Below are 12,934 nucleotides of genomic sequence, written 5' to 3'. Positions count from 1 at the left end.
TTAATCAAAACATTTATGTGTTGGAATTACATTAGCAACTTTCCTTCTCAGCTCAGATAGATCTACGCTGTTGGAATCATTAACCTGTGAATCAATTTCAATAGGGAAAGCATATAACATTAGAGTAAAATTTTGGAATGAAATTATAGAAGAAACCCTTAATTACTTACCTCACACTGGACACTGTGGAGCAATCTACCATTGGCTTCAGTTGAGAGGCAACTAACAACTTCAAGTCCTTCTTCAATCAGTAACTGTAGTAACTTTGAAAGTTTGAAACTTTCTTTTCTAAAGCCGCTGGTGATTTCAATTCCCACAATACCATTGTTCTCATGGACAGTGAAGTTTCCATATGTATGCAAGGTTTCATGGTTATTTTCCATCTTGGAATAGTTGGAGAGTTTCTTCAGTTTATCTCTTTTGGCACCAAGTTCTTTGATATTGTGCTGCATGTGCTTTATGTAATTCACTGCCTCGCTCATGTGGTCAGATATTGAACGCTTTCCCTGAAAAGGAATAACATATACATGCAGTGAAAGATAGGAAGGGATACAGAAAAACGAAAGATATAATAAGTTCTGAGATATGATAGAGAAAGAAAAATAATGAGAAAATTGAGGTATAAGAGAGGTAAAAATATTATACAGGTGAATAAAAATCAAAACACCCCAAAAACCCATCATAGTAACCCTAAACAACCCAGAAAACTTTAAGCATAGAACATAATAAAAAAGAAAAAGAGAACAAAAGCAAACAAGCTTCAGTTAAGTTGTTGAGTGAATTTAAATAGATTCATCAAACACAAGAAAATATATACGGGCCTCCACATTGGATTCTTAATGAGAGAATATGTACAAGTAGAAATAAACTGATGGAGTAGTCCAATCTTGAAAGGGTATACATCCACTAAAATTGAAACAGTTTACTTGGTGATTTCAAATCAAGGAGTTTATAACAGTGTACTGAAAAGGTACAAATAAAAAAATGAAGGAAGAAAAACCGAACATAGATTTCTCTCACCTTGATGAACTCAAGAGGGAGAAGGGATCTAAGAGAGGCAATAAAAGTAGCCATTTCTTGTCTCCTTTGCCTTTCAATCTCCCTATGGATCATCTTCTTCTTGTGTTCATTAGAACTACCATGATTCTTATCAGCCCCATTAAAACATTTCTTCGGGTGGCTACTACTGAATTTTTTATCGGAATAATTGACATCCAGAGAAGCATAATCATCCAGAATCAGATCTTCGGAGATTTTGTGTTGCTGTTGGTGGGGGCTATTAGAAAACTGAATGACCAGCTCATTGCCTCGTTGTAAAGGAAACATGGTGTGCTCAATTCAGTGAGTAGTGTCTAAATTATCCTTTATTTTGGATATGGAAGAAACAGATTCATTTCATTTGGGCATGGCTATTTCTAGCAAGCTTCCACGAGCATCTCACATGTCAAAGATTCTTCTCTATATTCTCAGATAAATGTTAGGGAGACTTTTTCTTTTCATCTTTTTAACTAATAATAAAGGAAAATAATTCACTTACTTTAGGGAATACGATATAATTAACTCACTTCGCTTAATTAATTTTTTAAAAATAATAAATTTATTAATTCAATTAATAATTTATTATATGTTTAAAATGTTATTTTATTTATAGTCAAATAATTTTATTTTAATATACAATATAATTTTTAAAATAAAAAATTATATATTTTTAAATGTTCAATTTATCTAAAATATTATATGCATGGTTACGAAGAGATATTATAAAATTTAATTCTTATCTTAAATTTTATTAATTCAATAATTAAAATTTTTCTGTTGAATATAAAAAAAGTAATTATTGAATTAGTAAAATTTAATATTTGTAAAAAAATTATTAAATAAAGTAAGTAATTAATTAATTTTTAAAATAAAATACTTATTAAAAATAAAAAAATATGTACATAAAAAGTAAAAGAAATATATCATTTTAAACCTTTCGTCAGAATGCTAAATAGTACACCAACTAAAGAAAAATAAAGTATAAAAACTATTTATCATAAAAATATATTATGAAACATATTAAATATATTTTAATAAATCCATCAAAGGCTTTTTCGTATCGTTACAGGCAAAGCCATAGTATGTAAGAAGTGACCTCATTTGCTGTATTTTATATCGTAATTATTTGAGGCACTGTTCATATATGCGACTCCTACACCTCCCATGAGTGTTCACATCATTTGCCTTTCGTTTTCTTTTTCTATGTTTAAGTGTAATTAAATAACAAATTCATTTCACTATTATGCTTTTCTTTGATTGAGACAGTGTTTAGTTTGAACTTAAATTTATAGATAGTTGTGTGAAATTTGCAGTTGCATAATTTTAATGAAAACGAGAGTTCAGAATTATTAGAATATGAAATGATATAAAAATATATTTTAAACATTTAATCTAAAAAATGAGATACTAAGTAATCTTGTTAATTATCATATATTTTTAGATATATTTTTTAAGTAGTAGCTAGAAAAGTTATATAGACCTATAAAAAAGTTTATAACTTAAAGCCTGTGCTTTAGTAACAATAAATTATTTAAAATCAGCCAATGGCATGTCACTTATGAAGAATACTAATTAATACCAAATGTTAATTAAATAATTAATTTTTTTTAATAAAAGTATAATATTTAATACTATCTTAATATTTCCACAATTATTTATAAGACAAAATGATGAGATAAAAATACTATCAAACTTTTGAGAATGCAAACCCTTTTTTTTTTTGTCAATCATCAAATTTATTTCTTTTAATATGAAGATTATGATTCTCTAACCCAAATTAAAAAAACAAGTACGAAAAGCAGATTAGTGGTGGGAACAGCCTTATAAATAAAAAGATAGAACAGTATCAACGGAAGGATTTCTCTGACGTCAGGAATATATGTTCCTAAACCTCCATACCATATGTGATTAATTTGGCAAATGAGTTTAGAGGTAAATGTTTTTTCTTAATCGAAAATACATAATACACCCACATATGCATAGTTTAGCAACAATAATATCAAATGTAATACATTTTTTTAACATACTTTTAATAAGTAGTTAAACTTTATAAAAATTACATGAATTTTATTATTTTTTACTCATAAATTAATATTTTTTTATATTTTCATAATTTTTAATAAATTTTAGTTAATAAATAAAAATTTATTAAAAATATGTTAAAAATATATTATTGTAGTTATTATTCTAAAAAAATTACACCATGTTCCACTTTCTTTGTTATTTTAATATTTTTTTAGTCCCAATTTATTTATTACTTTAGAATATCAAAGCAGAATTATTTTTTTATTCAATTTTACTCTCCCTTAATTAATTAATATGCGAAGTACAAAAATGTATTTACTTTTTCAACAACTATTCTCTTTATATTATTTTATTTTTTAAAAATACCTCACTTTCACGTTATTAGTGAAGTATTCTTTATTCTTCCTTAGAGTAAAGGACTTAATGTAAAGAGAGGAAAGATATAATAATTATTTTTAATTTTCATAAAATTTAAAATAACAATTAAATTTCTTAATTATGTGTTAAAACTCAATGATCACTAAAATAATAAAATAACAAGTAGGTGTAGGAGGCAGTAGTTATGAAAGGAAAAGTTGGGATATGTGTTGCGGAGCCGTTAAGGTCAAACGTTGTGGCTGAATGTGGGATATGTGTTGCTCACACACACAACAACCCAAAGAAGTTGCTACGACGGAATTGACTGATTGCGCCATCATAATTGCTTTTTTACGAGTAAATCATCACTTTTATTTGTTTTTATTCAATTAACCACATCGTGAAATCACCATTTTATCATTATTTTAAAAGTTGAGCACGTGGTGTTTTTGGGATAATGCATAATTATTTTATTCAATTATCTCTAAATCCATCATTGTTGGATCCTACTATCTAAATCAAATATGATCTTAATTAAACTTCATCCTCTGTTTCTTTCTACCTCATAAGCACTGTCATACCTACTATATAAGTATTTAATGTTCTTATTTTATTTAAATATATTTTTATTTCTTATATTTTTAAAAATAATTTTAATTTTTTCATTTAAGTAAAGTTCCTGATTTTTATTGCCCGTTGTAATTTTATTCATCTTGGACATGATTCATTCGGCTTGAACGAGATTCTCCTCCGGAGAATATTTGTGTTATAGAAAAAAAAAATGATAATTTATTATGTTTGGTTGCAAGGGAATCAATCATAGGAATGTCTCAGCCAGCACCACACTGTATAAATTGTGTGCAAGATCAATCACTGGATATCCAAACATTGCACTGGGTTTAGTTCCCAACTACCACAATCCAAACAAAATCCCATTTTCTTGGTCTGTAAGCATAACCAGAACCTAATTCTACCAGCCACAGCAAATCAAAATCTGATGCATTGTTTGAGTTGAAAACACGTTGTCCAAAATAACTGCATGCCAAATCACCACCTATACATTGCTGTCTTTTGTCTTTGTTACATGAGGGAAATGTTTTACTTTTAGATTAATAAAATTGTATAATATTTATGATATTAATAAATAATTAATACCTTATGCTAATCAACAAGGGTTGTATATGCAATTTGGTTTGCAGCCATGTAGTCCAAATGCTGCACAAGAATGCGATCGCATTCCGGAATGAAGGGGCTGATTGGGTGAGTTACTGAGTTAACCACAATAAGACCAAGGCAATGGATTTAGGCAAGTTTTCATATTTAGTATATAGATTTGAAACTTATCTTTAATATATTTTCTTTCCCTAGTAAAATAATACATATTATTAAAGTTAAGGAGTAATCTATATGTAACTCAAAATTTAACGAAATAAATAGATCTTTTCTGTGTGGAAGATTATATTTCAAGTATATATTTTGTTGATGCCATTGTAAAAACAACTCATTAGATGAAAAATCATTAGAGATTTTCTTCCTAAAGACAAATTAGAAAATAGTAGAAGAGATTTTGGAATTGAAATTATGGGAACAAAATGTGGCAGCTGAGAGGGACAAACCACAAGCTAGATTTACTTGTTTGCAAGGGGTACTCCTAAACAAGAGAAATTGATTGCTACTTACTACTAGATTTATGTGTTTGAATTAATCTTTTGAATTTCAATTTTAGGTTGCATATAGTGACTTAAACAAAGTATGGACAGCATTTGAAGTGCAGTGTTACGGTCAACACAGATGTGTTAGCTGGAACCCCTAGAGTTCTGATGCGTGGCAGCAGATATTATATTGTTTTTTCTGAACCTTTAGCAGCATGTTTTTAATTTTTTGTTTTTTAACCTAAGCAAATCTTCCGTAATCTCTCATCAATTAAATAAGGGATTTGGATTCTAAAATAATTAAAGCGAACCCGATTAAAAATTTCATTAACAGCTCGGCAGGATAATGAAATTCTAAAATATTATATTCTTTTGTTTTGCTTAATGGGCCATACTTCTTAAAACTTAATTATATTATGTTTATAATCAAACAACTTAGACCAAGGCTGGGAATCCCAAGGGCCCTTAAACATTGAAAATGATCAAAAAATGAAATAAAATAAGATAGAAAACGTTTGTGGTGAAGATTAATATATAGTTCAGTAGGCTACGTAATGACATGACACCAACCAAATAAAGTAAGCAAATTAATTAATATGGCTTGGTTTTGGGATATCCGTTTAAATCCAAATTATAGGGATCCTTGTAGTCATTGGTTCATGACTTAAGTGCTGGCTTTACCCAATTTTTCTATGCTCTTAGTCGTTCCTTTTCTCAAAACTTTCTATGATAATCGGTTATTTTTATTCATTTTTTAAGTTTTCTTATTCCACAATTGTAGCTAAACGCTGCAAACCCCTATATTTGCTCTTTACAATGTTTGGAATGAATATGTCTTTTTACTTGAGCAGCTCATAAGCTCATGCGTGGCTAAATGCTCAGATAACAAAAATTAGGTGGGAAAAAATTATTTATAATTAGTTGTTAAATAATTTATAACTCTCATGTTTGTAATGTTTTTGGAATTGATCCTTGATGTTACATGTAAATGGGACAAAAAAGTTACTTTGATGAACAACTTATTGTTGAAGAAAGCTACCCGTTCTTTAGTCCACTGATCTTAATTTATTGTATCCATTTTGTTCTTTTCATCTTTTCATATGTGAATCGAGAATTTGAAAAACAACATATTGAGTTTCTGAAGTTGACAATGATATTGATAAATAACCAAACGCTGCGTTTTTCAATCACGCATGAAAAGGAAAACAATGTAAGAAAATAGACAACATCAATGAATCTCTCTAATTATTTGACTAACTAATTAATCACATTTAAATTGTGCAGTTTCATCCTCGAGAATTTTCTAGTTGCAAGAGATAAACAGCCGAAAATGTCGGTATATAATTGTAATTGTATTCTGATTTCTTTGACGAATAAAATGTTTTTAATTCATTTTAAGATCAGGACACAATCACCAGACTTACACCTTATAAATAATTTTTTTCTCTTTTTCCGATAATAAAAAAAATCAAATTAATGTAGTACAACTTAATTATTGATATTTATTTTAGAAAGTTAACAACACATCAAAGAATATATAGAAAGATTTTAAATTTAAATTGCTAAAAACATTGTAGATATATAGATTTCTTAAGTTTAAGTTCATTTACTTCACTTTCTCTTAATATTATTTAAAATTCTAATAGTATCAAGACAAAAAAAATTATAAAATTTTGACAACAAATTCGCAAATTTCTTGCAAATTCGGAGGTGAAGTTTCCCAAATTCATCTTGTCTTGAAGATTCTGGGGCCTTCAGGTCCATCTGAGACCACTAAGACCACATCTGCTGCTTTTTTTGGTACACAGATAAACTATGAAAAAATAAAAAGATAAACGAGAGAAAATATGGATTTTAGTTCTACATTAATATCTTTGTGATCAGAAAATGATTATCAGAAAATAAAAAGATACACTACATAAGACTCGATGCTTCTAGCTAGAGGAGAACTATTTTTGTAACAAGTTGTCAAAGTCCAGCAACCAATTGATCACATTAGGGACGAGTAAGGTTTAGGTAGTGAATTATTAGTAACCCAATCTTATATTTTAAAAGATTATCAGTGGTCTTCGTATGTGTGGAAAATAATTTTGATTCCCATATCAATTTAGTATTTCAATTCTCATACTTGCTTTTACCGTCCATAATTTGTTAATCAAAATAGAGTCTCTTTCCTAATATAATTTTTATAAATTAATAAAAAAAATATTATTATAAAGAGCACAAAATTACTAAAAAAATATTCATTTAAAGTCAAAGACAGTGTGATAAGATATCAAAACGAAACATAATAGATGTATAAAATTATAATAGAATTATTTATTTGAAGTTTTACTTTTAATTCTCTGTGTATGATAAATAAATAGATAGATATTTAGCATACACCTGAATGTGTGTTATAATATCCATTTCTATAATTTTTTGTTGAATTCTATCCATATTCAAAAGTAAACCTATTAAACACTTACCTTGTTTGTTATTATCATTTTTTGCAAGTACTTAATAAATATCAGACCCATTATAATCCCTAATTCACATCATGATTACAATGATGAGAAAAATGATGTAGACAATATGTAAAATAAATTAGCTATAATCATCAATCATGTGAATGGAAAAAAGGGAAAAAATGATGAATTGACTGAGGAGATGTAAACAAAAGAAAATGTTTTAAGAGAATCATAGTCTCATAGAATTGTATATGAACTCAAACGATAGTTTGATAAGACAAAAGGTTCAGCTGGTTGAAAAAGGAAGAAAATAACATATCTTTCTTCCACAAGTGTACTATAAAAGCTAGACGAAAAGAAGACGAAGCAATATTTTCATGGTTCGAAATAATTGGTGAAAGGATAAAAAGAAATTAAAAGAAAAGAGGGGAATATGGTTGCCTTCTCGACAAAGCTTCTAGGAGTGGACCAAAAAGAGAAAACCTGATTAGCCTTTTGAGTATATACAAATTGCTGAAGAGGATAGCCATAATTTAGTTAGAATATTCGAGCAAGAAGAAATATTAAATGTTAGGTAAAATTAATAATTTGATCTTTACTTTTTTATTTTTGCTTCAATTATTTAATTATTTTTAGTTTTATTTCAGTTCTTTATTTTTTATTATTTTTATTTGTTAATTATAGCAGTTTTTTACTAAAAAAAATTGTTATAATTTCATACTTTCAAATTTAACAAATAGGACTAAATTTAAATAAAAATATATAAAAATTTAAAATAAAAAAAAATATAGGATTTAACTTTAGGAAGTTTAGGAAAACATTAAAACATTCATATAAAAAAGACTGGGCATGTATTTACAGCTATCAGAAAGACTTGAGGAGCTAATAAACTTTGAAGAACTAAGCTAATATGAATTTCATATTAAAACATAATTTTTTATCATCAAATACTGAGAATTAAGTATAATTAAGCTAAGAACCGGGTAATTAAGCATTATCTTGATAACATTTTTGACTTTATGATGCAAGCTTGTCAGATTGGGTAGCTATAAAAGAAATAAATAGCGTCAATAAATTTTTACAAACTAAGAGAAACACCGTTTAGAGCTAGCAAAATAGACTTGTTTAATTAAATTGGTTTAAATTTGTCTAATAAAATGTAGAATTAAAATTTTAAAATTTGAGTTTAAATTATAAATTTAAATTTTTTTAATCTGATCTAATTAACTCTAACGCAATTTAAGTTTGAAAAATGTTTTTTCAAAAAATTATTCTGTGAGATTTGAGTATTACTCCTGCAACCTGAATTGTATCCTTTTTTTTTTCCAACTTATTAAAGTTTGTCACTAGTACCGAGCCTATTTAAATAAGTCGGATAACCCATTTTATTATATATTGCAAGAGTTTAGCTCGTCAAACGTGTAGGTATGAACAAAGAATAGTGTAGAAAATGAATTTCTCTATTAATGTTTTGCAAGGTGTGGGTAGCCTAACTCGTGTACCCGAAGATTATTTGTCACTTAGAAGTGCCTCTGTGAAAAAATACATTGATACTTTAGTTTTGGGAGATGAAATTAAAATCATACAAATTTTGTAAAAAGTCCCAATTAAACGGCTTCTTGCGATCAATGATTTTGTCTTTCACCATTGTCGTTTTTCCCCCAAAAGGCTTTACAGCAGAGACCGTTGACCAGTACATTTTATTATATGCAGCCGTTAAGGCAACAGTGAAAAGCCATGTTTTGCATAAGGTTACTAGGTTAGCATTCTAGATGTTCAAATTGTTCAGCATCGAGACAAAGAAGAAATGGTTAAATTTTCAGTGGTCTATATTAAATTATTTACTACAGTAAATTTTAATTTGGTTGTTTTAAAATTTTATTATATGTGTATGTATTTAATAATTTTAAAATTGTAGTTAACGGCTTATATCAATTAGCTTTCGGTCCACGTTATTGTTGTTATTGTTAACACTGAGTCTTTAGGAACTATAGGTAATATTATTGCATGTCTAGTTTGTATAACAAAATATTTGAAATATCGAAAGGACGTTTTTATCAATTTTTATTGCTTTTTTCATCCTTTTACATAGTTGTAGTTAACAATGTTTGTATTAATCATGTGCTGGTTAAAATGAAAATATTAACTCATATTAACAGTTTAAATTAATTATGTGAACATTAAGTAACATTTCATCTTAATTATTTACTAACTATTTATGTAAAATTGTATAATTAAAATTTACTCGTCTCATTTTCAAATTGAAAAAATCCGTATAACTAGATGCATACTCCCTCCTCCTCACACACATTCTATCCCACTCTAATCAGAAGCCTCATTGATTAATACTGACACATATCAATATAAAATAAGCAAATATTAACCAATGTTATAAAAATATTGATTAAAAATTAAAACTATATTTTCTTTCAATAAAAATACTATAATCCACACTATAATAAATTTTAATATAGTTTTTCAATATTTTTAATTAAATATATGCAAGAATTGAAAAAACTCATTTATTATAATAAAACATAAAAAGAAATATATGAATTCAAATATAAAGTTGACGCTTATATCTCTTTTACTATGATGATAGAAAAGAAATATTCAAGTTGAGTTAAAAAAAAAAAAAGAATTGTAAAAAATTTGGGATGTGAAAGAAACCTTAGTACAAAATGCTGGGTCATCCTAATAAAAAATCCCCCTAATTAATTTTCAAATGAACGGTTGAAAGCAAGGGACAAGCAGTAGCTGGCTGGATCCAAAAAAGGGAGGTAAAACTGTAAAACATAATTCAGGCTTGTAATTTTCTTTTAAAATATATTTATAAAAAAATTATCCCACAATTAATTGCATATTCTCTTTAAGGTGTGTTTGAGAATGAGATCCTAAAAGGGTAGAGAAGGAAAAACATATTTTTTAATTTTAATTAAAATAATTATATATTATTTATGATAAAAAAATACATGATTAATATATTAAATTTATCTCAATATATTAATTTATATTTTTATTTTAAATTAATATTAATTTTAAACATATTTATTAAATAAATATAAATTTTGTGCTCCCACTAAAATTCTCATTCTCCATTCTCAAATAACACCTTAATAAAATTTAAATTATGGCCTGAATATAAATTTTGTATGAAGTATCTTTTTTTAAAACAGAAAAAATAAATAATATAAAGAGATTACAAGGATGAGTCAACATGAATACAAATAAATAAAAAAAATTAATTACAATAAGTTGGACAAATCATATAATACTAAACCAATCTTAAATAGAGCCAGAGAAGCTTGACTTAGGTCTTATTTTAATAACTTCTAGAAAAGTTTTTATAAAAAATTAAAATAAATAATAAATAATGATTTTTTTATAAATTAAAAATAAATTATATTTTCTTAATTTTTTTATTAACAGAATTATATTTGTTTCTTTTTTAATTTGAAGAGATAAGTTATTTTTAATTTATTAAAAAAAATTATTTATTTTTATTTTTTTCTTTGATATCAACTTTTTAGTTCACCAAAACTGAACTCTAATGTATAGTTAAGATCTAATTTTAATAAGCTTTTAATTTTTTTATTTAAATTATGATAATGATTTTTAATAACAATTTAAAGTAAATATTTATATTAGGTTATGTTTGGAAGCTATGTTTAGAAGAGGAGAGGAAAAAAAGAGTTAGAAGGGATAAATTATTGTTTAGGAGTTACTTAATTAAGAGAAAAAGGTTTTGGAGGTTTTTCTAAACTCTTTAAAATCTTTCTAATTCTTATTTTTTGAGTTCTCCTATCTTAAAAATTTTCTCCCTCTCTAATACTCTTTTGTACATAAGATTTTAACTTTTTTAAAAAATATTACTTTTAGTACATAAGATTTTAAATTTTTTAAAAAATATTAATTTTAGTACATAAGATTTTAATTTTTTTTAAAAAAATATTAATTTTTTAAGTGATGCTTTTTTTAAAAAATTTATAAAAAATAAAAATAGTAGTTTTTAAAATATTAATTTTAAATTTATTAATTTTTAGAAAAATAAAAATATTTATTTTTTTATTTTTATAAGAATAAAATATAAATAAAAAAATTAAAATATAATATCATTTATATAATTAAATTTCAATCACTTTTCTCTTTCAATATTAAAAATTCAAATAAGAGAATAATTTAACCTCATTTTCTTCCTTTCCTCTTTAAATTCTTCCTCTCTCTCCTCCAGCAAACTCACAAAGAAAGCCTTATTAAAATAGGTTAATGATAAGAAATTTAAATGACTTTTATAAAGTTATAAATTAGAATATTATTGCAATCGTTATAAAAAAAATCATCATAAATTTATTTTGACATTAAGTCTTCTCTTATATTGAAATAAAATCCCCTCTTATAACTTTTAACATAACGTTGAAAAATCATAAAAATTGACATTATATAAATAATGATAAGTGTTGATATAATTATCTTCGAATTCTTTTGTATAATAATATGATATCGATAAATAATAAGAAATTTAAATTTTCTTACACACACACGTGTGTTAATTCGTACATTCAAATAAAAAAAGTTATTGAATCCTCACTGTTCTAGTAAAATCAGTCACCCATCATTGTCTTTAAAGTCGCTATTAGTTGAGTTGAATTTATGTGATCATGATGAAGAGAAAATAATAATTAGATTCTGTATGTAGTGAGAGGAAAAGGGAAAAGAATTTAACATTTTATATTTAATAAATAAATAATTGGTTCAAAATTATTTAAAATAAAATCAGTTATTCAAAAATGCTAAAAAATTTAAATTAAATATTAAATTAGATTTAAAATTTCTTCCATATCTGTATCAATCATTTTTTCTTTACGAATTTTATGCAATTTTTTCTTTTGAAGGAGAACTTTATGTTAACTCCAAAATAATCAAAATAAGTAATAAAGAATTGATGATTATTTACATTTGAAAGATAAAGAAAACACTATGCCCCACCAGAGTTTTAACTTGGAAAGGGGAAAGGAAATATAATAGTTTATATTAATAGGATCCCTCATATGGCAGGTTAGAAGGATTCTGATCTTATAAGGGAAGGATTTCGGAATCTTAGCATATCAGGCGAATGGAAAGTAGTCTCAAACCCTAACAACCAAATATACCATAATTTTCTTGCTTTGGTATCTTTGCCACCCAAAAAGAGAGCATACACAATGATGAAAATGCTCTACACCCCAAATAATGAATAGTTGGTCTTTTAATTTTAATTTACTTATTATTCTCTTCCCATCTAATCCCCAGAAAATCATCAGATCTCGCATGATCTACTGCTTCAGTGATCTTCTTTGTACAAGTCAAATGAAAAAGTGGAAGGAGTAAGAGTAGCTAGCTCCTACTTTTCCGGGGGAAGATTACAACATTGTC

General features: G+C 26.2%; 1 protein-coding gene across 1 annotated transcript; it reads right to left on the bottom strand.

Moving 5' to 3' along the window:
* LOC113868100 (transcription factor bHLH118-like) lies at nt 1–1,326 on the bottom strand. The gene is made up of 3 exons (XM_027503666.1): nt 1,021–1,326; nt 171–506; nt 1–84 (listed from the first exon to the last, which is right to left on the bottom strand). Exons 1-3 carry the CDS (start codon nt 1,324–1,326, stop codon nt 1–3), a joined length of 726 nt encoding a protein of 241 aa, XP_027359467.1.
* Between the last annotated feature and the right edge of the window lie 11,608 nt (nt 1,327–12,934).

This window comes from Abrus precatorius, unplaced genomic scaffold, assembly GCF_003935025.1.
Source record: "Abrus precatorius isolate BTA unplaced genomic scaffold, Abrus_2018 Scaffold5, whole genome shotgun sequence".
In the NCBI taxonomy this organism is placed as follows: Eukaryota; Viridiplantae; Streptophyta; class Magnoliopsida; order Fabales; family Fabaceae; genus Abrus; species Abrus precatorius.
The sequence above is the reverse complement of the archived record's forward strand: the minus strand, read 5'-3'. Positions and strand labels throughout refer to the sequence as shown.